This window comes from Corvus kubaryi, unplaced genomic scaffold (assembly GCF_017639235.1).
Source record: "Corvus kubaryi isolate FWS band 111438036 unplaced genomic scaffold, C.kubaryi_AGA036_p1.0 37394, whole genome shotgun sequence".
Taxonomy (NCBI): domain Eukaryota; kingdom Metazoa; phylum Chordata; class Aves; order Passeriformes; family Corvidae; genus Corvus; species Corvus kubaryi.
In genome coordinates this window covers 14,576,985-14,600,810 of record NW_024581133.1, presented here as the reverse complement: position 1 = coordinate 14,600,810, position 23,826 = coordinate 14,576,985, and the positions used below count along the sequence as shown (strand labels likewise).

The following is a 23,826-nucleotide window of genomic DNA, read 5'->3' as shown; positions in this document are numbered from 1 at the left end:
ACCTCTTCTTGCATCAAAATGAAGTTTAGCAGAGAAACCTGGTAGTGAGCAGGCTCTCCTAGTTTGTCGATGAACAAGCAGGGCTGATGTGACACCTTGGACCAGGCTTGCCCAAGAGGTGGGGCAAGGTCTGTCGTTTGGGACTGCATGATCTGGTGAGATAAGAGAACAAGAGAAGAAGGCTTCCCAAAGTGAAGTGTTTGTTGGGAGCCCGAGGATACTGTCTCTAATGCTGATAGAAGTACTGTGGTTTCCTGCTTGTTGCCTTCTATGTGAGTCATGATATCCAAGTTGGAATGTGGTTTTTTTTGCTCTGGTTTTGGGAAAAGGATGGATAAAGAAGCCCTTTTTAAAAGCCCTTCTTCATGAAAACTGCTTCTTGGTGAAAAACATCTGTTGTGTTTGGCCTTGCTGGATCAGCACTTGGATATATGTGAGCATGGATAGTAATCCCCCAGGACAAAAACGTCACTTGGATGCTTGAATATTGTATGACTAAAATCTGTAATCCTGAATCAAGCGGATTCCCCTGATACTCCCTTTGGATTAGCTGCAGAGAAGTGCATGGAAGGACAAACCTATCTCTAAATGGCAAATTCAGCAAAACTATTGACACTAATCTGAGAGTAAATGTTGACTTGGAAAGTGTTCAGATGTCCTGGATTTTTTTTCCACAGTAAAGGTGATTGCTGTAGTCCTGACTTGGTGACATCAAACCATTAGTTGCTTGTTTATTATACTATTATTTTTGGTTATTTTTGTCTAAAGCATGTAGTTTCTACGAAAGTAAAAAAAAATATATTTTTGCTTATCGGATTGGCAAAGAGAAGCAAGAGCCTGTCCAATCCCACCCCGCATAATTACAATAAAATGTCATCCCATGACACAAGCTGCCCAAAAGAGTGATAAATTGTATGGAATGGATGCAATTACTTAATCTGGCAGAAATAAAAACTCTGTCTCATTTTCTTGTAGTTCTGTGGAGCTGCATTCACTGGGGAAGTGAGTGGGAAATAGTGGGCAAATCTCCTTGTAGATTTTCAGGGTCTCTATGTGGAATTGAAGCACTTTACTAAACCAGCATAAGAATAAGGATTTAAAAGAATAGAGTGGGTTAACCATTAACTGTTAGTATTGTTCAGTTTTGTTGGCCCAGGAAATACTGTTCATGTGTTGCAACACAGGGGTTAAAGCAGGATGTCAGCTTTGATTTTTTTGTAGTGATAAGCAGCCATTAAAAATGTAATTTCTTATACTCCTTCTTCAGGCATTGCTTGTACTCATTAATACATATTGCACACCAAAAAGATTGTCTCTTTTTTCCTTTCTTTCTTACTTCCCCCCTCCAGTTCAGAGATTTGCTCAGATTAAGGCAATTGCAGTACTTTTGTTTCTTCCCATAGTAATGTTTATAGTTTTGCAGGATCAGGTTCAGATTTATTACATAGGCACTCACAATGCTGCTGTAATTAATCAATTGTCAATAAAGCTGTGCCTTCTGCCTGTATTTGTTGCTGGCCAATTTCATCACGCCATGGCTGAATGCAGAATGATAGTTGTGAGCATGTTTAAATTTTATATAAGAATAATTAAGAATTATTTTAAACAAGAAAAACATCCTTATGCAGTTTTGAATCATGAGGGCATGAAAGGGCTAAAAAATCTTTGCTGCTTTCATACTGTTAAAATTGGACAGAAACTGTCATTTTCTGATTTATTTTGAACCATAGTGCTTGTGATTTAGTTGTGATTGTTTCTACTGCTTTGAAATGGGAAGAGGGGGAGAACCTGTATCCAAATGTATCTTCCTGGCATTTGAAGATTCAGAAAGGTGGGGTTTGTTTCTGCTTTTTGTTTTGCTGTTTTCTTAGTTATGTTAGAAGGGCTTTTCAAAACTCTGGGCTTTGCAAAATGCCTGTTTCCTCAGACCATACAGATATTATGTTAGAGCAGGGAGCAGAGTGTGAAGTACCCAGAGTGATTCCGTTCGAGTTGCATTCCTTTCAGCAAGTCTTCACCTATCTCCAAGAGTGAGTACTCAAGTAGAAGACTAAGTCAGCATATAAGACTGTCTGCCTTTAAGCAGTTTGTGCAACAGCAGTAGACTCTGATTTAAAAAAACCCAAATCCAAAAGACAACATATGAAATTTGGTCACCCCTTTTTTAAAGGTCACTCTATCCCCTCTGGCATACAGGTTATATAAAGCAGCAAAAGAAGTTCACAGTGTTGGAGGAGTTACTTGGTTTCCTTTGCCAGCATTTTGTAATAGGCTGTTCCTGTTGTCTTGCAGATTCAAGCAGTTTCACATTCACATTTTAAGTCCCCATTTTTCAGTTTGCAGATACATGAGTATTTTGCCTGAAGCATTAAGTGACGTCAGGTGAGAGTCAGTGTGCTGTAATAACCTGCCCTCAAGCACAAATAAGTTCAGGCTCTACTGCCAAGAAATGACCTTTGATTTCTTTTTACCTGATGCAGTAAGGGCCCTTTTCACTTTGCTTAGGCCAAGTCCCAGCCACTTGAATAGGTTTTCTTGAGCAGGAATGGTTACAAAATTCCCTAAACATGGTATAATGGTGGCAGAGATTTCTGGATTGTAGATGACTTTGATACACTGAATTAGATTTGGCTATTATTGTAGTCAGAAGGGAGAAGTGACTTCATTGTGACTTGCACAGCTGCCAACTCTGAAACTACCTCTATGAAGTACAGTTTCTAAGCTACATCTGATTAACAGAGATAGTGAGCAAAGATGCTTATGTGTTAAAACTTTTCTTATATATAGACAGAAAATAATAGCTTATTCTGAAATGTACAGCCAAAAGGCTGTATATGCTGTCAGTGGATAGACCTGTATCATGGTAGTCACACTCCCCACTCTAGGTATCCTCCTAATCCAGGTATGTCATTAAGCTGTGAGGTGCAGGGTCTCACAAAACGAAGTATAATAATTTTGCTGTAACTGCTGTGTTGCAAGCATGTTGGGGCTACCTTATTCTGAATAAAGTAGTGTATGACTAAATGGGGAGGCAGGATAGAGTCACCTCTTTACTATGCTGTGACTAACTGTGCTGCTGGTTTCCACTGTTTTGTTAAAAAGGGGTTTTCTTTAACCTACTTTCTTTGCAAGCCCATGCAGGAATTACAGGGAAGTATGGTATTTCTTACAGTTTTGTCTCTTCAACCCTTCTGGCTTTTGCAGATATAAGAGTGGGTGCTTGTGTGCATTAGCTCTGGTGAATGACTTTTCAAGTAGCAAAGTTGATTCAGCTCTTTCAAAGTCAGACTACAATCATGTCTTACTCCTACTGTCAAGCAAACCTCTGTTGGAAGGAGTATTGAGTTTACTTATAGGCTGAGAAAAACTCAGGACTAGAACCTGACCTGGAAAGGATGACTGGAAGTCAGATAGGCATCTTCCTGACTTGTTTAGGTTTTTTGCATAATGCTATTAGCAAGGGTGACAAGGGCAGTTGGTGATTCTGCAAGGTTAGGATCTTTTATCTGTCAACCATAAATTCATTCTTCACAGGCCACTGGATGGCATCTTCCAAACCATAAATTTCCTCATAGGGAGATTTTAATCTGCAGCTGGTGAAAGGTTTCAACTTCCCTGCTCAGTGAATGATAATCATACATTCAAGGAATCTTGGGCTATCTTTGTGTTTTTGTGTCAAGGAATGGTATCTCCTGTAGGAGTGTAACAGTTCATGCAGTTTACATTAAATGGACTGAAATACTAACTGTCATCTAGACCACCAGAGCACATGAGGCATAGCAGCAAGACAAGATTTGTAGGATGTTTAAAATCCCTTTCAAGCTGACAGGATAAGAATAAACAGCTCCCTCTCCCAACACTTAAAGGATCTTGCAGTTCAGTTTTAAAATGCAGGAGGGTGAAGGGTTCACCACATGGAGGTATGATTGATATAAGAATTAGGATATTTCTGGAACCTGAACCAAATAAGGACTTCAGGAAAGTTATATTCAGTGGCATCAGTCTGGGGAGTAAAATTGTGAATGTAAATAGTTTCTGGATTTCTGAACATAGGGATTTTACATTTCTTCTGCTGTCACTAATCATGCTGAATCTTAATTTCTCTTTCTTGAAAAGACACAATGATAGCGTTGTTTGTCATCTTCACTAATAAAAACTTAGTAACTTAGTGTTTTCCCTTTTTTCTCCATTAACATCTTCTTCCCATAGAAAAGAGATGCACCTCTGCAAATGTACCCCTTTAAATGGTAAAGGCTTGGCAGCACAACTGGCACCTGATGCTACTATCTTGGTTGCCAGTCCAGTTTTGGAATTGAACTATTTGTAAGATTCTATATATATCAAGCTCAGCAGATAAACATATTGAATGTCTGTGTTGTTGTGCTGGAGACCTCATCTAAATTTTACTGTGGATGAAAGCTAAATAGAACATTGTGAAACAGGTTTTCAGTATGTTCTCTGAGTTATCCCTGTATTTACTTGCATGCAGAATTTAGTATTTGCAAAAGATGTACAAGATAACTTACTGCCATTCTTCCAGCTGGCTGTCAGATAGTTTGTTCCATGTTGGGTTGAAGTTCCCTGGTATTCTATTTCAAAATTATGAAAAAAATACTTCATTTCACAGTGCTCTTGCAAGACCTCTCATTAGACCTATTATTCATCATTATGTAGAAACGTAAAAGAAAACAATAAATCTTCAAATTCCATTGTTGCATTTCCATACCAGTATGTGGGGAGCCTCACATCAGAGAGAATTTTAATGAGAAATAAATTAGAATCTCATAATTCTTACAGTATTATTTGATAACAAAGTAATTTAAGCAATCTTGCACAACTCATTCATTTCAAGATGTTTCAGGAGCCTAGACTCTGAAATGCACAATGAAGATGTGTAAGCTACATGGTGAGCTGTTTTTCTGTCCGTGATCTAACAGTTTTCTGTACTTCCTCTTAAACAATAAAGCATATAAGTCTTGCTATTAGGTATATGACATTTCCTTCAGAACAGATGAATAATTGATATTTTTATGCTTTATTGAGCAAAGGCACGTTCAGCAGTTACCAGAATGCCATCACAATCTCAGCACTGTTTATTTTGGACATGTGTCACTTATTTTTCAGTGGTTCCTAAAATATATTCCCACACGGGTACCTGAGAAGTTCTACATCCTTGTGTCTGGCCTCTGGTCAGTTGAAGCCTTGTTTTGCTCTCATGTACTGAAACTATTTAGGAAGTGCTTAATTAGCCCAAATTATCCCAAGTGCTAGAGGATAAGGTGTTGTTTGAATGTTTAAGATGGTGCACCTCTCCCCTCCATGCCCCAGTACAGTACAGCACCTTCAAGCTGTTGCTCAGCTTTTCCATGACAACTGGGTTGCAACACTGCTGTCACCTGAGCAGTGCTGGTCACTGACTGAAGTGAAGCCCAAGTCATGTAGGAATTGCATGATGGAAAAGAGAAATCTCTTCTTTTTGCCAAAATAAAGCAGTTTGCTGACTGCAGAAAATGACTGAAGGGAAGAGGACTTTCCTAATGTTTAGAGTCTGTTACTAGAGGCTTGGTCACTTTTTCTTGGACATTTGTTAGTACAAAATGTGCGTCAGTGGGTACCTGTGGTGTTTTTCCTTCCAGTTTTGGCAGTATTGAAATGTATGTTAAAACACTTGTCCTTGAAAACTTGTGTAGAAAAGGATTTGATGAGTTATTTTGGGATGTGTGCCCACCTTAATCTCCATTCGAGAAACTACAGGAGCCAGTGGTTTGCAGTGCAGCCCTGCACTGAAACACTGGGGATAGTCCTTGGACTACCAAGATACTGTTCTTTTGCTGCCAGACTGCAGGGGAGAGAGACTTGTTGGGTTGTGGCCTGGCTTATCCATTTATAAATGTATTTTATTTCTAAGTATATGGACTAATAAACCGACACCGAATTGCCTTGCTTTTACCTGTACTAACAAATAGGTTTGGGTTGGGATTGTTTGGGTTTTCTTCCCCCTAATTGCTCTTCTGTGTCAAAGACTCATTCAGTCTTGAGGGAATGCCAGCCTTTCTTTACAATGCCTAACCCTAAGCAGAGAGATATATAATAGGCAGAGAAATCTCTGAAGTTCCCCAGAAATTGTTTTTATCCCATGTGTAGTTTAGTACACCAAGAATAATGCTACAGAAGCCCTTGGAGTCACTGTAGCTGAAGTTGAAAATTGAGTCACAAGGATATTAATGCTAATTTCGGTAGATGCCTGTGTTGTATTTATAGATACATGTTCCAGTTAGTAACTGTTCCTCTGCACAGAGTTTAACTTTAGAAAATTTAACATCTCTGATGATAGTGGATATGAATAGCTACCCAGAAGAGAAATACCTAGTCAACCTTGATTAAGTCTATATTTTCTCTGGTGCAAAGTGATCTCTTTCAAGGACTAAGAAGGCTTAGCTTAGCCATTAGAGGTTGGCTAACAGGTTTAAAAGTGGTTTGGTTTGACTTTTGCAGCATCCCGTACTGAAACAATTTTATCACTTGTCTGCTCTGGATAATGTGGGAATATTCCCAAAAAGCATTGTTATTTGGAGGTATTACTTATGCAGAGAGATGATTCCCACTGATACCCAAAGAAAATATTTTATTTCTGAATAAGCAAGAGAAGATTTCAAGTCCACATCACATACTGTCCTCCATGTTGTGTTCTGACACTGGTACCCCAACACCTCAGAAATCATGTCAATAGAACAGAAGGAACTTTGTAAAAGTTAATATTTTGAGATTGTATGTGTTCAGGTAATAGCTTGATGGGGACAATTTTTTTTTTAATTTTAAAGAATTTTTTATGAGTACTGTGATATATTTAAGCTTTCCTCTACTGTTTAATTTCTTCCTTAGGAAATGACAGTTATGAAGTTCAGGATTTTTATATTGTTAGAGATGTTTCTGTGAGTTCACAGAGCAATTGCTGACTCCTTTTACTATCCTGTTACTGTGAATCAGCTCTAATTTTTGGAAAGGGAAGTTGACATCAGTTTTTCTGTTTGTGTTGGAGCCATGCAGAGTTAGTTGTGGTAGGCTAATGACACACACATCTATTTACCAGTAAATGAAATAATTCTTTCGGAGGATACATTAGCAACAGGAATGCTTGTTCTTCACCTATATATGATGCTGATTGTTGCCTAATACTATAAAAATATTCTCTGGGGCAGAGCTTCCTATATTTTTTCCTTTCTTTTACTATGTGGAAGATATTGATGCTTAGGCATGTATTTACAATGTTTATTGAACACCATTCTCATGGAAAGCAGTTTAAAAAAATGAAAAAAGAAGACTTCTGTCTGCCAGACTGACATTCTTATTAAACAAATGGCTGAAAAATCATGTTTCCTCTTTGCAAAAGGAAGGTATCTTCTAGCTTCACAATAATTATGTAATATACATGATTTTTACATAATGAGAGGGGTGTCTCCCAGCTGTATTACTAAGAAACAGCTGATTATATTCCTGAAATATGTTGTGTTTTACTTTCCTTGTACATGTGCCTTCAATTAGTTTTGTTGTAATATTTGTCTTCTATGACCTTTTCAAACAGGGTGTGTTATAACTCTCTGAGTGAGGCTGGTGGGTTCTTGGTTTTCATGCAAAAGACAGTAGGTCCTCAGAACCACTCGTCAAATGCTGTTGGGAGCCTGTGTTTTGAAGACACAGACTAAGAAGGGGAGAAAGAAGCTTTTCTTTGATTCTGCAAATGGCCTTCATTAGCCAAGTCCTGAAAAGAGCATAAGAAAAGTTAATTTTCTTTGACATATTTACAGGTAGAGAAGTCAGTATGGCTAACAGAGGCTCTAAGAAATTTCCCTTATTCCTAGTTGTTCCAAAATGCAATTATATGCCTTGCAATATCAGTATAATTAAGACTTCTACTAAATAATTAGACTTGCAGACTGACATTTCATATATGATCCTTCTCTCAGTTATTTCCATCCAGGGCATTCTAACTCCCAGTCACAGCAACAAGTTCTACCTGAGTTTCCACAAAATGGAGTGGGTCTCAAAACAGTACATGAACCAAATCTAAAACACCACTCTACCTACTTACACTTGGTAGAAAAATATTTAGAACAGGAACTTGTTGAAAACAAATTTGTGCTGTTACTGCTCATTTTGTAGGCAAGACAGATGATGTTTAATCCTAGCAGTATTCACACAGATTTGTTACTCTTGCTTGTCATAGCAATGAGGGCTTCACCTATTTTGTATCAATGCTTACAGAGATTTCAGGTATTTCTACCTGACTTTTTAGGCTATTAAATGTTTGAGGTTTTTTTCATATCTTTCTATATCAGTAATCAGATAAATGTTGATCAGGACTATGGAATGGTTGCTTAAGAAACATTGTTTCATGAAAAGGATCTTTAACATGTAATCTCCCCCTTCCTCTTACATGTTCAGTCCCTTCTTGGTTTAGAAGACTCAGATTGTAGCAAAAAAAGTTCTTTACAAGAAAAAGAAAATTTACTAAAATATACTGAGTGTGTCTTGTTAGAAGAGGTGATGGTTTCCAATATGTAGAGCTGTGATAAGCACCTTTCATGAGGTTTTCAAATGCTGAAACTGCTAGAATCTTTAAATTCTCTGGGGTGGTTTAGTGTGGAACAGGGAGCTCTTAATGGTTGTGTGTATGCAATGCCTGTCAGTGGATCTGTGGGCAAAGGGAATATTCAGCCACATTTACACAACACAAGTAGAATATACCAGTTGAACATTGAGTAAGGTCTTTTATATGGGAACAGAACTGCTCAGTCTCTGCACACTTGTCCTGTATAAGGTCTTTCCAGTTTGTTCTGCACTAGTTGTACAGAACAGCTATGACAACAGTTGGAATTCCTTAAATCAGTGAATGGTGAGAAGCTGGTATCAAGATTCCTACAGTATCTCTTCAGACAGAGAAGGAAAGGTAAAAAAACCAACCACCATGTGGTTGGTAAGCACAGTTTTAAAACTCATACCAGGGATTTGGCCAAAATTGCACAGCCTATCACTCTGAAATCTTGAAATGAACTTAAGATAGGTTTGGAATTGTTTCCACACAGTTACATCCCAAAAATCTCTGTCAATTTGGAGAGTGATATGATCTCATTTTTGTGATTCATTTTATGTTTTACATAATTGTCTTCTGCCTGGAAACTGCACATGAGAACTTAAAATGCAGTAAGCTTTTGTGAGAATTATCTAATACTTTCCAAAGGTAAAAAAGGGGATAAAATCAGACTAACAATGGCAATTTTGGTGCAGCCTGAATCTTGAGAAAGTATCATTCTTTTGGGTTATTATTTCAAAGACCTAAAAAACAACAATTAATTCAGTTGTTCTGACACTCAATTTTGTGTTTTCTGGACTCTTCTTAAAGTTTGGTAAATCTGAACTCCACATAAACTACCTTTTCAGAATTTGGTGATTGTAAATAATGTCAGAATTACTAATCAGTTAAACACTGCTATTCCAGCGTGTTTTCTTTGCAATTGAACTGGGTGTCAATCAGCTAACTATAGGTCATATTTCATACCACACCAATATACTTTAAGTGGTTATCAGACCTATGGTCTTAAATCCATATTTAAGCCAATTATTGAGTTTAGTAAATTTTAGACCAGGCTCATTATTGCAATCCTTTCACTTTTAAGATACTTTTATTATTAGTGCACATTCAGTGAATATATAATTAGTGTTATGAACAAGATTAAGAAAAATTAAAAGAAACAAGTTCTACTACTCAAATATGACTGCAGCTCATGACCTATAAGCAAGCACTTTCATGCTTCTCCCCTTTACTTGCAAGATTAATGTCACAACCCTTGTTTGATCTTAAATTATATATTCTTCAACAAAGATGGAAGCAAATTGTTTGAATTGTAGCACCCTCCAGCATAACAATATATTTAAAAGCTAAAATTTGCATTTTGTGAATGGATATTTTGAGAAATCTTGTGTATGGTCACTGTTGGAGTCCACCACCTTTGCCTCCTAGATTTTCAGAGAACAATTAAATGTTATAGGATTGGATGCCAAATAACCAGGTTACACAGTTCTTCCACTGAAATCCAGACAAATGAGCTGAAATTGTTTGCTGAGAAGTGAAACATTTTCTGAATTAACGCTCTAGAAACGGGACCGAAATTCCTGAGTACTCCAGGATGGCTCTCAGCCTCCCCATGATTTATTCCGGGCGTTGGGTGCCCCTGTGTAGGAGCCCAGGTTCCCGAGCGGCGGCTCCGTTCCCCGGCGCGGGCGCTGCTGGGGCGAGGCGCGGCCCGAGGCACCGGGAGTGCCGCTCTCCCCTCCCTCCCGGCCCGCCCGGCCTTGGCGTGACTCACCGAGCGCCGAGCCAAAGCTGCGGCTCCAGGGGCTGCGCCTAGAACACAGTTGGTTACGTTTGTCAATGAGAGCCTTGGGCATGGCTCGAGGTATGTTGTTGTTTGTGAAGCACGCTTACTGGACTCTCTGCGTGTGAGATTTCAGGCAAAGAAATTAAAACTGGATCTTGATCAAGCTTACATTGGAGACAGGCACTGAGCTTTGTTGGACTGGAGTAGTGCTGGGCACACCCAGAAGGAGAACCTGAAAGTTCTCAAAGCATTTAAAATAAAAAAGAAAGGTACCTGCAGGGTTAGGTGGAGTAACTTGCCATTTTTGTTTTAATAAAATGTTTGCTCCATATAAGTATCAGAACTTTTCATCAGATCTAATGCTAGATTTCTCTGTTATGCAGCTTTCAGAGACAAGTGTATGTTTTAATGTAGTTAATGAATATTTGAAGAGATTAAAACTCTGGTGGTAGATGTCAACAGCTGCAGTTCAAGCTGTTGGATGTATGCACAAATTATGTAGCTAGATAAACCTGGCACACTGTGAGTGCTTTATCAAAGTCTTGTGAATGTAGTGAATTTTGGATGCAATCCAAAGGACTTGCACTGAACATGATTTAATAGATTTGAACAACTAAACTAACAGATACACTGTACTTTACCAATGTGCAAGGCAACAGATTCAAAGGCAGTCTTAAAGGGTGTAATATTTTATTTAAAGTATTTCTAGATATTCTTTATTTATGATTTCCAGCCCCTTCTCTCCCCCTCCCCCCCAATATTACAAAACGAGAACTTTTCATATCAGTGAAAACATGACTTTGGAACAATGCTCAACTTTCATAGCTACTTCAAGTTGCCCTTGTCAGTAGCTGGCAAGATACATAATCTGACCAGAAAGATAAATACTGAAGGAAATTGAAGTTGGCTCCATATATATGTAAGTCACCAAGGTAAAAGAGGCTAAAAGCTCAGAGGACTTCAGAACTTGGTTGAGTTAGCATATGTTTCTATATGATAAATCTCACATTCCTGTTGAGAGTTAAAATAGAAGGTCTTGGATTATTGAAGTAGGTACTGTACACACACACACACAATCAGGAATTTCTGTTACAGTTAATGCATAGATGCAGGTGGAGATGTGTGCATTGACAGGACTTACAAGAAATATAGATTGATGCTAAAATGACATTGGAATTTATGGACGTGAAATAGTCTCCACTCACAATACACAAAGGGTACAGTCACATGAAAAACCACATGTGAGTGGTCCCATGATAATTAAGAGGTTAGGATAACATTGGCCTTCTGCAAAATTTCAAACCTCTTAGTAGGAAAAGGTTTCTTGAAGTTAATTAGCCAAAGGGTAAATCTTACCTTTGACTTCCCAGAGGGACTTTCTTCCTCTTTTCTTAACTTTCTGTACAGTGTCTGTGGTGTCTGTCCAGATAATTCTGTGTATTGTGTCATTTAACTCTTTGAGAAATCTTTTTTTGTCCTTATCAGCAAATTTCTGTGATTACCTATGAGCCTGTTAGATTATTTTTTTTTACTGCCATTATCCATCTCCACCCCTTTTTGAAATCTCCATTACAGATTAGTATTTTTATTTTCTAATGTTGGGAGAAAGAGTCTGGGTAAATGTCAGTAAATACCAAATTAAGGGATGATTATGATTGGCTCATTGCTTGGTAGGGTAACTGCTGAGACTGGCAGCAGCAGTTGGAAGGTGTTAAAACCACTCACCTGCAGTGTGAAAGGGGAGGAGACTAAAGCAGGGTTCTTTAATCATTTTCTGTGACTCAATGCACATTTTATTAAATGCAATGAAACACCTCTCCCTTTGATGGTCATCCTGTGGTTCTGGAGAGGTTTGTATTCTAGTCCGTCCCGTCAGGTGGGTCGGTTTGTTTGATTGATTGGTTTTCTGGGAGGGGTGTGTTTGTGTTGGTTTTTTTCCCTCCACCCAGTTTCACAGATTGATCTTGTTTTCATCCAGCTTGGAAGTGAAATAGGGAAGACTGCTGAAATGTCAAATATTTTAATGCAGTGGAGTCTCGCTGACTCTGTGAAGTAGAGGAGTGTGGGTTGCTCCAGTTGAGAAATTGATATCTATTCTGCTGTATGCAGGGTTACTAGGGAGTCTTTTGCTAGATAGGTCTACAGCGCTTTTCAGCCCCTTCTGGGAAGGCAGTTTGACTTTTACAATGGAAGACTTATCGAGCACATGTACACCTCATTCAGGCTTTTGAAAGTTTCCCTGCCAAATTCATGTTACTCAATCCCAGTGTTAACTGTGTAGCCATTTCAGGTATTCATTTTGCCCTGGATCTTCTGGAGGGAAAATGATTGTCACGTTTGTACATTTTCATATCAAAGACACCACTGCCAAAATGACATGCCTTTCAGTAGGCTGTAAGCACCTAAGGTCTTAAATAATTTGGAAAATAAGCTCTTAAGTCAGTTCAATATTTAGCAGTTTTTACACTATGTGCTACAAATGGTACTTCAAAAGAAATGCATCTGTGAATTGTGTAAGAGGTGTTTTGAAAAAGGCATTGAAATACAGTTGAAAGTCAAGTTAGTAATGCAGCCTGCCATTGACAATGAAGATACAAATGAACTGAAAAAAATTGAAAACATATGCATGGACTTTAAGCATTCTTTTTAAGAACAGTCTCCAGAAACACTCAGGGTCCTTCTCTTGTTTCTTTGCAAAACTAGATCTACCATATTATCGTTTCTGTTTTTCAAATGAGGTGCAGTTTATAGAAGGGATTAGTGGGGTGCATATTGCTTTTTCGGTGTTTTTGTATCCTGTAGCAGTGTTCTTTTGAGACTGTGTCGCTCCATACAAGGTTGTTGGATGAAAAGATTATTGTGGGGTGAAAAATCTGAGAGAGAGAGTACCTCTGGAAAAAAACCCAAGATGATAAGAACTTGAAACGAAGTTGGTTACAATCCATGTTACAGGCAGATTCTCCATCCTCAATAAGTGTTATGAACGACTATTGCCTCAGTATGCCTGGTAATTAAGAGTCAGATTGTAGGCAGTGAGGTATTTGTTTCCTTCTCAATTCAGGATTAGTTAGTCCTGTGTTAGGGGATCTGTCTAAATGCCTGGTAGTGGTGCTGGATGTGTGGACTTGCTTAACGTTTAAAGGAATGTAGCTTTTACTGAACGTGCTAAAATCTCAAACGGGTGTGAAGTGTTGCAGGAGAGCTAGACTAAAAATCTGTTTTCAGAAGTGCTTCCCATCTTATAACAAGCCAATTTTACAATGTTAAGTAGTGAAAACGGTGAATAAGTTTGAGAAAACCTCTTAGATCTACTGACAACTGTGAAACTGCAGGAGAGGATGAAGTTTAGCTCAGCCTTAGTGCTTTCTTCCTCAGGACTAACTCAAACCTGTTACATACAGAACTTTTGTTGTGATACTTTCCCAAGTACTCAACTTTTCATGCCTTCCATTTAAAAAACTAAACAATCAAATCATTAGTCAATTCTCTTTTGAAGATATTACAAGTATTTTGTGATTTCCTAAACCAAATTTATTGTTCTTTGATTTTTAGGAGTGGGTGGGGAATATCTAATCCGTCCAGTTACATGCAAACAATCTGCATTTTCCTAGGAGCAGATCTGTACCGTATCTAACTGCACATTTCTTATGTTCTTGTCAGTTCTGTCCCATTCTAGGCAGTTTTCAATTATCTGGCTGGCTGACAGAAATTGAGAGCTCTTTATCTGTGAACAGCAATGTTCTCTTGTTTCTCTTCACTCCACTGCATTTCAACACGTAACCACTTGTAAATGGAAAGATACAGACAGCGGTTGACCAAGTTTTGAAATGTATGAATTTAGGTTCAGTTTTAATAGTGTTTTATTTCCTCTTTTTCTCCTTCCTTGCCAATATCCCCCAGCCCTCCTGATTTATACTGTATGTCCTTACTGCAAGGATCTCCTTCCTGCCTGAAAATTCTGGTGCATTTTAGGTGCCCAATATATGATTACAAATTTACTAAAATAAGAACTTCCCAGATGTCTGAACATTCGACATCATTTACAAACAAATGAAAATGTACTTGGGTAATCCTCCCAAGGGCTGGTAGGTTTTCTGTGTGTTCACAGTAGTCATGATGCAATGATAGTACTTAGAAATAAGGATCAGTTAAATTTATATTCAGAATGCTGTTTAACCCCAGATTTCCTCCTTGACTGTGGGCAAGGCGTTTAACTTCATTGTGGATAGGTTTTCCATCTGTAGTAGAGGAAACAACGCTGCTCTTCAGGTTGTTTTTACTGCAAACTGTATGAGCACTCACAGCAGCATCATCCCTGCATTGCTCACAAAATGCAGAGCGTATTAATAATATTACTGTACATTAGAAATTGGTAATCCAGTTTCAGTTCTATGCATTTTATTAACACAAGATTTTAAATAAGGTTGTTTGCTTTATTGTTATACAAGTGACATACCAGGAATGTGAATTAAAAAGGCAAGTAAGTTTAACATCAGATTTGCCTCGTTGGGAATCAAACCAAGATTTTGCATCCCGCAGTCTTTCTGCAGAGCACTTTGGTAATGTTGAAATCCTGTTGCAAAAAATGGTGTGCGTACAGTTTATTCCTGTAACACATACTGGATATTCTGTTTGAAATGCTGTAAAGTCCCAAAAATTGAAGTAGAGATGATTAAAGTAGCCTGTGTGCAGTTTTTTATGGAAAATACTAAATAAGCAGTGTTAATTTTTCTCCTTTCTTTCTGTAGGATTTGTGTGTGATTGGCATTGTGCTGTACCACAGTGAAGAGGTATTTTTCACTTCAAGATACCTCGCATTAAAAGATCATGGTAGACAGTTTAATAGTTTCTTTAAGGTAAGTGGTGCAATAAAACATTTAAAATCTTATTTAATATGCTCTTAACACACTGCAGTAAATTTCAATTTGGTGGTCTCTTACTCTGCTGTTAAAAGTGTCTGTATTGTAGGAGGGTAAACAGAAATCTTGTCTCAAGACTAAATACTCAAGTATATGCATACCAGACATAGCATTCTTGGGTGATAGTGAAAAAAGAAAGTTCTCAGTGTTTGTTCATGCTTAGAGCATCTGTTAGTGTGTGCCAATGTGATGGTCTATATTACTGGAAAGTTCCTGTGTTTTGATGAGGCTGCACAATTACAGTCACTGGGCTTAAATTACTGATTTACATGTTTTAGTACCTGTGCTGCAATTCATTCAGGGATTTGTCTTATGCATTCCTGAAACAGTTTGCCAGTGGGCAAATATAGGAAAGACCTTTCAAACAGCTTTCCTAACAAAGGAAACATTCAGCTGTTTCTAAGCTGGTCTGTCCGGTTCTGTCCTGTCCTTGGGCGAGCAGATTCAGAGCAGACAGGCAGCCCTGATGCCACACAAACACAGGCTGACCTCCTCCAAGGAATGGCAGCTGAGTGCTCTGTCTTTTGGATGGAGTTACTGTAACACCTCTGCTCCAACCTTGCTTCTCCTGAGTTTTGAGGCATCAATCTTTGAATTGCAATTTTGGCACCCTCCTAATATGCCAGGGCAGATTTCCCATAAAATGGATCTGTCACACTTTACTGACACTACCAGTGTTATTTTTCCTGTTGAAGGATGACCTGCAGAGCTCCTCCCAAGCTCTCCCAGACTTGGGCTGGTCAGCAGATTTGGGAGGAAGTCGGGAATTTGAGACAAGAGCCATACTGCTCTAGTCAGTGCTGATCACTTGGCTAAAATGCTTTGTCCTATATCTGGACAATCCACATTTGGCCATAATATTCCTCCATAAAATGCAGCTACTAAGGGACAGCAACCATGTGAGAGATCTGCTTGGGTAGGTACCCTCTAGCTTCATTCATGCAGAGCTAATACTCACTGCACTGACTAGGAAGAACTCTGAGAGTTGTTCCTAAATGAGGTGTTAAACTGCAAAATTGTTCATGCTACTCCTACAATAGACCTAATATTGCTTTACTTTGTGCTTGTGCCTTCCCCTCTTCCCCAGTTGTTTATATTTATGCTTATATTTATGTTTATATGTTTTTATATTACTGGCAATTGGTGTTGCAAGTAAAAGAAAGTGAGACAGTTTAAGGTCTGACTTTGCTTCAAAGTAGGTGCTTAGCTCCAAATAGTGCCTTAAATGTGAGAGCAGGGGCTGTACCAGCAAGGTTCTTAGAGGCCCGAGTTATACAGCCATCAATCAGCTGCAATTGGTACCTCACCTGTTCAGGTATACTAGAAGGATTTTGCCTTATTTTGAGGAGCACTTGTTCTTTTTGGTTTTTCTGCACTGTGCGAATACCTGAACCAAACCCACTGAAATTGGAGAAGCCTATTTTTGTAGCTTGGGAGGCCTAAAGTTAGTCACGCATGACAAATAAAAAAGCCTGGTCCAGAGGAGTTAGCCAAAGCAAGCTGCTGAGGGAAATAACATTAAAAAAATTAAATTGCCACACATTGATTTGAAGCTAGGGACTTACCTCAGGATATCTTAAGTATTCCTGGCAAATTTCCTGTGTGTTTGAAATAGTGGCTTGATACTGTTGTTTCTGACAGAGCCAATTGCAGATACAGAAGCAAATTTAAAATCTATCTTTATTGTCCTTGAGCCACATACATAGAGATGGCGATTGCAGTGCAACCTCCTTAAAGAATGGTCAGGAAAAGCCTGGCACAGTGTAATCACACATATACTAAAAGTTTGCATTTTAGAACCGAAAACTTTAATCTGGTAAGTAATTTGCTTTGAAGATTACAGTTCTCATTCAGCTCAGAACTCACAATGCTGTGCATGATTTCAGAAGAATTTACACATGGAAATCAGACTGTCAGACTGATCAGAAAAATCCTGCCCTGTTGAGGACAAAAGCATTCATTTCCTTACAGAAAGCCTGAACTTTCTTTCACATGCTCTGAGGGATTATATGGAGCAGAAGCCTTAAGGGAGCAGGGGTGGGTAGGAAGGTTCTGAGAAGGAAGTTAAATATAATTTGCAGAGGATGTTGGCTGGGCCTGTCAGACACTGCACTGCACCTCTTTAGATGCTTGTCATTTTTCATTGAGAAAAGTTGAGAGATCACTTAAGCACTTGGAAAAGAGATGGGGAGGTGAGCTGCAGACAGAGCTGATGTTGTAATTTTGCAGTTTGGAGGTCTGAGTTGTATTTCTGCCTTTGATTTCAGGTGTATTTTGCAAATCAGTTTATTCATTTGTGCCTTTGGCTTCTATCTACCACTGTGTGATTGGGCCCTGCTCTGAACTGCATGTTTTGACTTGTACTGTGATTTCTTTATAGTGTCTTACACTGGCTCTGATTTCAGCCACCTCCACTGTACCTTTTTTAATCACAAATGATAGCTTTGTGAAATGCAATACTTCCTTCTAACAAACTTTTTAAAGGGCTTTTTTTTTTTTTCTTTCTAAATTGATGTGGCAGTAAAGAAGTAATGACTTTTTCTAGCCTTTAACTGGTTTATTGCTTTGATGGAGAGGGGCATAAATGATGAGGTGATGATAGGCCATGTATGCCATGTGCAAACAGTACTTACCTAATGGTTCCTTTTGCAGTATGTTAGCAAGAACAAACACAGAAAACACAAGATAAACATTCTCCCTAGCAGAAGAATATTTGTATGGGTGGTAATGAAATGCTTAGTATTAAAAACAACCCTTTCTCTTTTGGAAATATGTCTCAGAAATACCTGAAACAGTAAGAAATATTTAAAGGGTTACTGGGTAGGTAGCAAGGGAAGGAGCTGTGACTAGGAAATGCAGCTGGATTTTGCCTTGTCCATTAGAGTGCAGATGTGTATTTTTTATCCAAATCCATCAGTTTTACTTCTGCATTGAAATTCAGCAAATCATTAGCAGCTTTTCCCCTTATAACGGGTCTGAAACATACTCTTTGCAGACTGAAAAGTCAAACTACTGGTACACATAAAGATACCTTGATCCTGGTACAGATAAAGATACCTAAAGATTTGTCATACCTGTCCATGTTTTCTGGTGAAGGGGCCTGTTAGAAGGAGACAAACCAGTCCCTGTTGCAAATTATAGCAAACAAAAGACTGAGCTAACTGTGCCTAAGTTGTAACAGGCTCCTAGGAGTCACTACAGTGGTGAGGCTTGACAGAACAGTTTGTTTGGGCTTGGTTCCCATTATGACTCCTTTCAGATTGAAGATGTGGGGACTGGGATGATGCCTGTCTGCTTATCCTGAGTCTCTGGTGGGCTGTGTCCACTACTTTCCATCTTCTGTGCCCAGGTTAGGTTATTCAATTTTCACAAGTGTTAGGCAATTTTCTGTTTCCTGTGTGCTGGAGGTAGAGTGTTCATCTGTAAAATGAGGAGGCAGAGCTAGAAGCAGATGTGGTCCACAGATGGGTGAATTCTTACTTAGCACTTTAGAAAACTTGCAAAGCATGTCAGTTTGACACCAAATGCTGATGTGTTAAAATATGCACTGCCAGAAATTTTTTAATTTGAACACGAAGTTATGTGAACTACTATCAATGGATTCTATTTGGTTCACTTTTGCTTTATAGCTGGACAAATCTATGTATGAACCCGGTTCATACATTCAGGTATGAGCCTGCTGTGAACAGAATCTTATAAGACCATTTCTTTCATATGGTTTAGCGAGTCTCTTTTGGTTAGCAATGGTATTCAAGTGTCTAAATATTTTCTTGCAGTGTGAAGCCTTGTAATAGGTTGTAGATGTGTTGTTTGTATTAATCTGTTCTGTTTCACTGTTTGCCTTTTCAGACTTCTCAGTTCCCTAGCAGTGCTGGGGTTTCAGTTTGTCATCCCACAGCCTTCAATTGAACACAGAAAGGTAAGCGTTAGAAACATTCAGACTTTGTGTACTGAAAGGTAAATGTGAAAATATTTAAGTAAGATATGTAAAGCAATGCAATCTGAATAAAGTTCTGGGAATAAATGACTTCTGTTTTGTGCAAGTGGGATTTCTTTGGTTTCTTCTTTTTCTTTTTTTTTTTTTGTAAATATATACTTGGTTGAAAGACGCTTATCGTGGTTAATTAGCTGAGTAACTGTATGGAGTGTTGCTGGTCACAAATAGTTACTAAAGCTTTGGAGCATTTTCTTTATGTAAGACATGGAAAAAAGAATTCCTGTGAGTAAGAGCAGACATGGAGTGAGTAGAGAACTATCCAGTTGCTCATAGGCAGCTCTTTCTCTTGCAGAGATAGAAATGTCTGAAACAGAAGCTGGACCCAAACCACTCTGTTGCTATTCAGATTGCTAGAGATTGGAGTTGGAAACTTGCTGGAATTTCCTGTTGTGCTCTTGTGGATGGCTCACTCACTCTAGATGTTGGCATCTCTAAGAAGGCTTGCAGCCTGCACACTTTCCATCCTGCTCAGTGTTAGTGAGGTCTTGGCTGGAATCCTTAGGTTTTTGCACTGCTTTTCAGGAAAGTAGAGGACAATTTGGAGAGAAACGGAGAGCAGCACGGATTATCCTTAAGAGATTTTAAAATCTTAGCTCTGAGGGAAGTTTGAATGAATTCATATTGTTTATTCTAAAGATTGGAAGACTGGTGCTAGAGGCAGATATAATCTTCAAATACTTCTGAGTACTAATGGGAAGGCTGTTCTTTTCTGTTTGGTGGAGGAGATGAGAAGAAATAGATTTAAACTGAGGCAAAGGAAGCTTAAGTTTTATGTTAGAAAAAACTTGTCATGGTAAGGATATAAAGAAGATTATATTGACCAGATAATATTTAGAATTTCCATGATGTAGGTCTCTGTGAGTGTGTTGGACAAATGTTTATCAGGAACAACGTGCAGGTGTTGCTGATTCTGCCACAGACCTGAGGCAAGACCCCTTGAATGCTGTTCTGTCTCTTTATGGACTGTCACTTCATAGCAATGTTGTTCACATATCTTAATTGCTATTCAAACACAACCAATTAATTATTGAAGGTATCAACCATTTAAAAACAAGTTTGCTTTTTACTATAGATTTTAAAATAATAATAATGCAAGATATGTATTTTAAAAAAAACCTATAGTGTTAAAAGGAGATAAAAGGCAAGTTTGCTGGGTTTCCTTTTTTTTTGTGCATGTACAACTGTCTTAAGGGTAAAAAGTTATTTGGACAATAGCCTCATAGGTGTGGACTAGAAACCTGAAGCTGTCTGATTGTCAGAGTTCCAGAAGAGCACAGAAGTCTGTTAACTCCTTGTGCAGCCTATTTGTAAGACAAGTTAAATGAGTTCAGAAATAGAAATAATGCAGTCTGAAACTGGCACAGTCCAGTCTGCAGCAAGCTGCCCAAGGGCTCTATTCTAAACTGCAGGACGATTTAGTATTTTTGCCTATCTTACATCTCTTCTCTTTTGTTGTGCAGTTGAGATGGTCATGCTGCTGCTCTGGTTTCAGTACTCCGATTAGACATTCTTTTGTAACACTGACAGTGGAGAGATGCTTCAGTCCAGCTTCCAAATGGCCTTAGGGGGAATAAATCTAATAAATAAAATAGAGTAACTCAGAGAAACAATTGCTTCATTCTGGGAAGCCCCGGAATTAATTTAGATAAAATCAGATTCTTTGTTTTCAATTCAATGAGAAATGCCACGGGTCTGGAGTGTGTTCTATACTAGTTAAAGGGACTTAAGGGCATGGTAACCACCTTAGAGATGTCCTTTTTACTGAGAACAAGCAAGGCACAAGTTTCCTAGTGAGGATCTCTCAGAGGCTCCAAGGCTGGCTGTCATTCTCAGCTCTTACCCTACGGGAGAGGATTCTATTCATGCCAAACTGTGTTTACACTGGAAGTCTGTACTTAATTACACTTTTCACAAACCTTCTGCCCCATCTATAAGCTCCAGACAAAAGGGGCTGTTAGTAACTCTGAAGGCCAAGTCAGACGTTTCTGAGTGTGAGTTCTCAGCTTTGTAGCTCTTGGAAGTTCTTTCCATTCTTTTCCTGCAGTAACCCCAACATGTATTTGCTGGCATCTCCTGTGTATTTCTGGATGGAAGTCTCTGCTGTTTGGTGAGGTTCTTTCTATGTGAGAGCTGTGCAGGAAGAGAGAAAGGGAGAGGAGGAGGACAACGAGGGAAGGATTTAAAGAACAATTTTAACAAAAGAGTGAATAATGAAAGTGGTGTTTGCTAACCTTCATATGCACACTCAGAGGGTAGAGTATGGGGAGTCAAATAACTAGAGCTGAAGTCTAATGAAACATTAGACCATACCCCAGTTCTTACTGTGAGTTTGTTTTGCATCAAGCTAAGCATGACTGATGCTTGAACCTGCAGTATTGGAGGGTGTATGGATTCTGTCTTGTGCACCCTGCACAGGGTTATTTTTCCTCTGAAGGCTATGGACAGGGGGAAAAAAATGGAGAACTAGATTTAGATATTTGGCTGAGTACTTCATTAAAATATTTCCAAATAGGCTAGACTTTTTTCCTACACTAAAAGTTTTGGTAAAATCAGGTAAAACCCAGGACAATCCCCAGAGCAGTTGATGGAAATCCAGTTGATGGAAATCCAGTTTTAAGTGCCTGTAGACACCTACAGTTCAGGTGAGATGTTGTTCTTTTAGGATTTGAGTACACTTAAAAACATCATGAAATACTATTTTCTGTTTAGTTTTTTTTTTTTTAATCTTGGTAGTTTTAATCTTTTATTCTATTTTTTTTAATCCATTTTTAAGGTCACCCTACTAGTACTAGTGTACTAGTTTCACAGGCTCATACAATGTAGATTTTTCAACAATAATCTATAGTTTGCTCTTATTTGTAGGAGTTTTTTTCCTTAGCTTAAATGTATTAGAACTGTTTAAATCACCATTTGGTTACTCTTGACTAAGTGACATGTTTAGGAGCTTACCATGAGATAAGAAGTTGACCTTATCAACCAGCATTTTATTTGTTTGGTTTTTTAATTTTAAGACAAATTTCATCAACAAAATCTGGAAGAGCAGAACTCAGCAGGTTGCTTCCTCAGATGCACACACAAAAATCTGTTTCTGGCATAACAGCATGGGACTGATAGCTAGAAGAATGAGCCAAATTACTTCCGTAGCAGGGAAGTGCACATATTGGAATTAAGACATGGGGAAATGACAAAACCAAATGGGAAAGTTGTGGGAAAAGGTTTGATTGGACAACGTTTTCTGCTTTTAGACTTCATTATTTTTGAGTGAAAGTCTTAGAAGCTTGTCAGACGTACAAAGTCAGAATTGACCAATACAGAATTTCAGAAATACATGGCTACCTGAGTTTTATATAGAAGTAGCTTTTGTGCTTCTTTACTTTAATCAATGCTGTCTCTGCTGTCAGAAGTACACAAAAACTGAAAACAAACCCCATCTTTATATGTTCCTACATCTGAGCTTAGGGCAGTACTCTGTTAATCCCATCTCTGTAAATGGCACGGGTTTGTACAGCAATGTAAATACATTAAATATGGGATGTTCATCAGATAGAAATAAAAATTCTTATGCAAAAGTCTTTTATGGTTTTTTGCTAAAGACAGGAGTTGTAGCATTGGCTGGAAGTCTCTTGGAGCTTTTTTTAATGATCAAACTTATTTATTCCTCATGCATAGTATATAATTTCTAATATCAAGCATACTCCTCTGTAAGGCCAAAATACTCATCAATAATAGGATAAAAGTGGAAATTTGTTATGTGAAACAAAATAATTGCCAGTTGCCTTTTAAAATCAGCCAAGGCCTCTGCAGCTGGATAAACTGAAATCTTTCTTACTATTTGAACAATTAACTTGCCTTGTCCTCACTACTGGACATATGAACAGCCCTGCTGCTGCTCATCACGCAGTCAAGCTCTCTGTTCTCTCTCCCTGTGCTTATTTTGCTGACATTTAACCTTATCTGATGAGTGTCATACTGTGGTGAACTGAAGGTTAAACTATAAACAGTCCTTCTCCTAGACAACCATTAAAGTCTGTATTCCTGATTTTCCAGAAGTCACTTCTGGGTGGATTTGTGACTACTCATATGTTTTTGTGTTAAGAAAGTAAGCTGTAGTTATATTTATGCCTTATTCATTTTAGCAAAATTGGTAATGTAAATGGTAGTAAAGCCTGTCCAAATAAAATTTCTGACATAAATATTGCTTTGTTTAAACATCTTACTTCTGCTATGGCACTAAATAGGAGTGTTGAAGCAGAACTGCTTTGAATTTATGCTTGTCTTTTTGTCACTCAGTTGTAGATGAGTATTGAGTTCAATGGAGGTACAGTGTCTTAACAAACTGATTTTTATTGTATGGAAGCAGTGGCAGGATTTATTTTTACAAGCTTTTCATTGGGGCAGTACAATACTGTTAAAGAATTTTGAGCTTGTTTGGGCTCAGTGTAATTTCTTTCTGCTGGCTCAAAATTAAAGCAGAAATAAACTTGATGTTATCTCTATCACACACACACAATGTTTCTATGAAAAGCAACTATTT

General features: G+C 38.3%; 1 protein-coding gene across 3 annotated transcripts in view; it reads left to right on the top strand.

Annotated features, from left to right (window-relative positions):
• The window catches only part of THSD4 (thrombospondin type 1 domain containing 4), a 244,155-nt gene that overhangs the window by 5,005 nt on the left and 215,324 nt on the right, over positions 1-23,826 (top strand). For 2 of the 3 annotated variants that reach the window (XM_042039239.1, XM_042039240.1), the window contains exons 2-3: positions 15,125-15,232; positions 19,145-19,214. In XM_042039239.1, coding sequence (XP_041895173.1) covers positions 15,204-15,232; positions 19,145-19,214 — 99 coding nt within the window. In that variant the 5' untranslated portion in view covers positions 15,125-15,203. Of the gene's footprint in view, positions 1-13,783; positions 14,206-15,124; positions 15,233-19,144; positions 19,215-23,826 lie in introns of those variants that run through there. The other variant, XM_042039241.1, reaches the window with a different exon arrangement.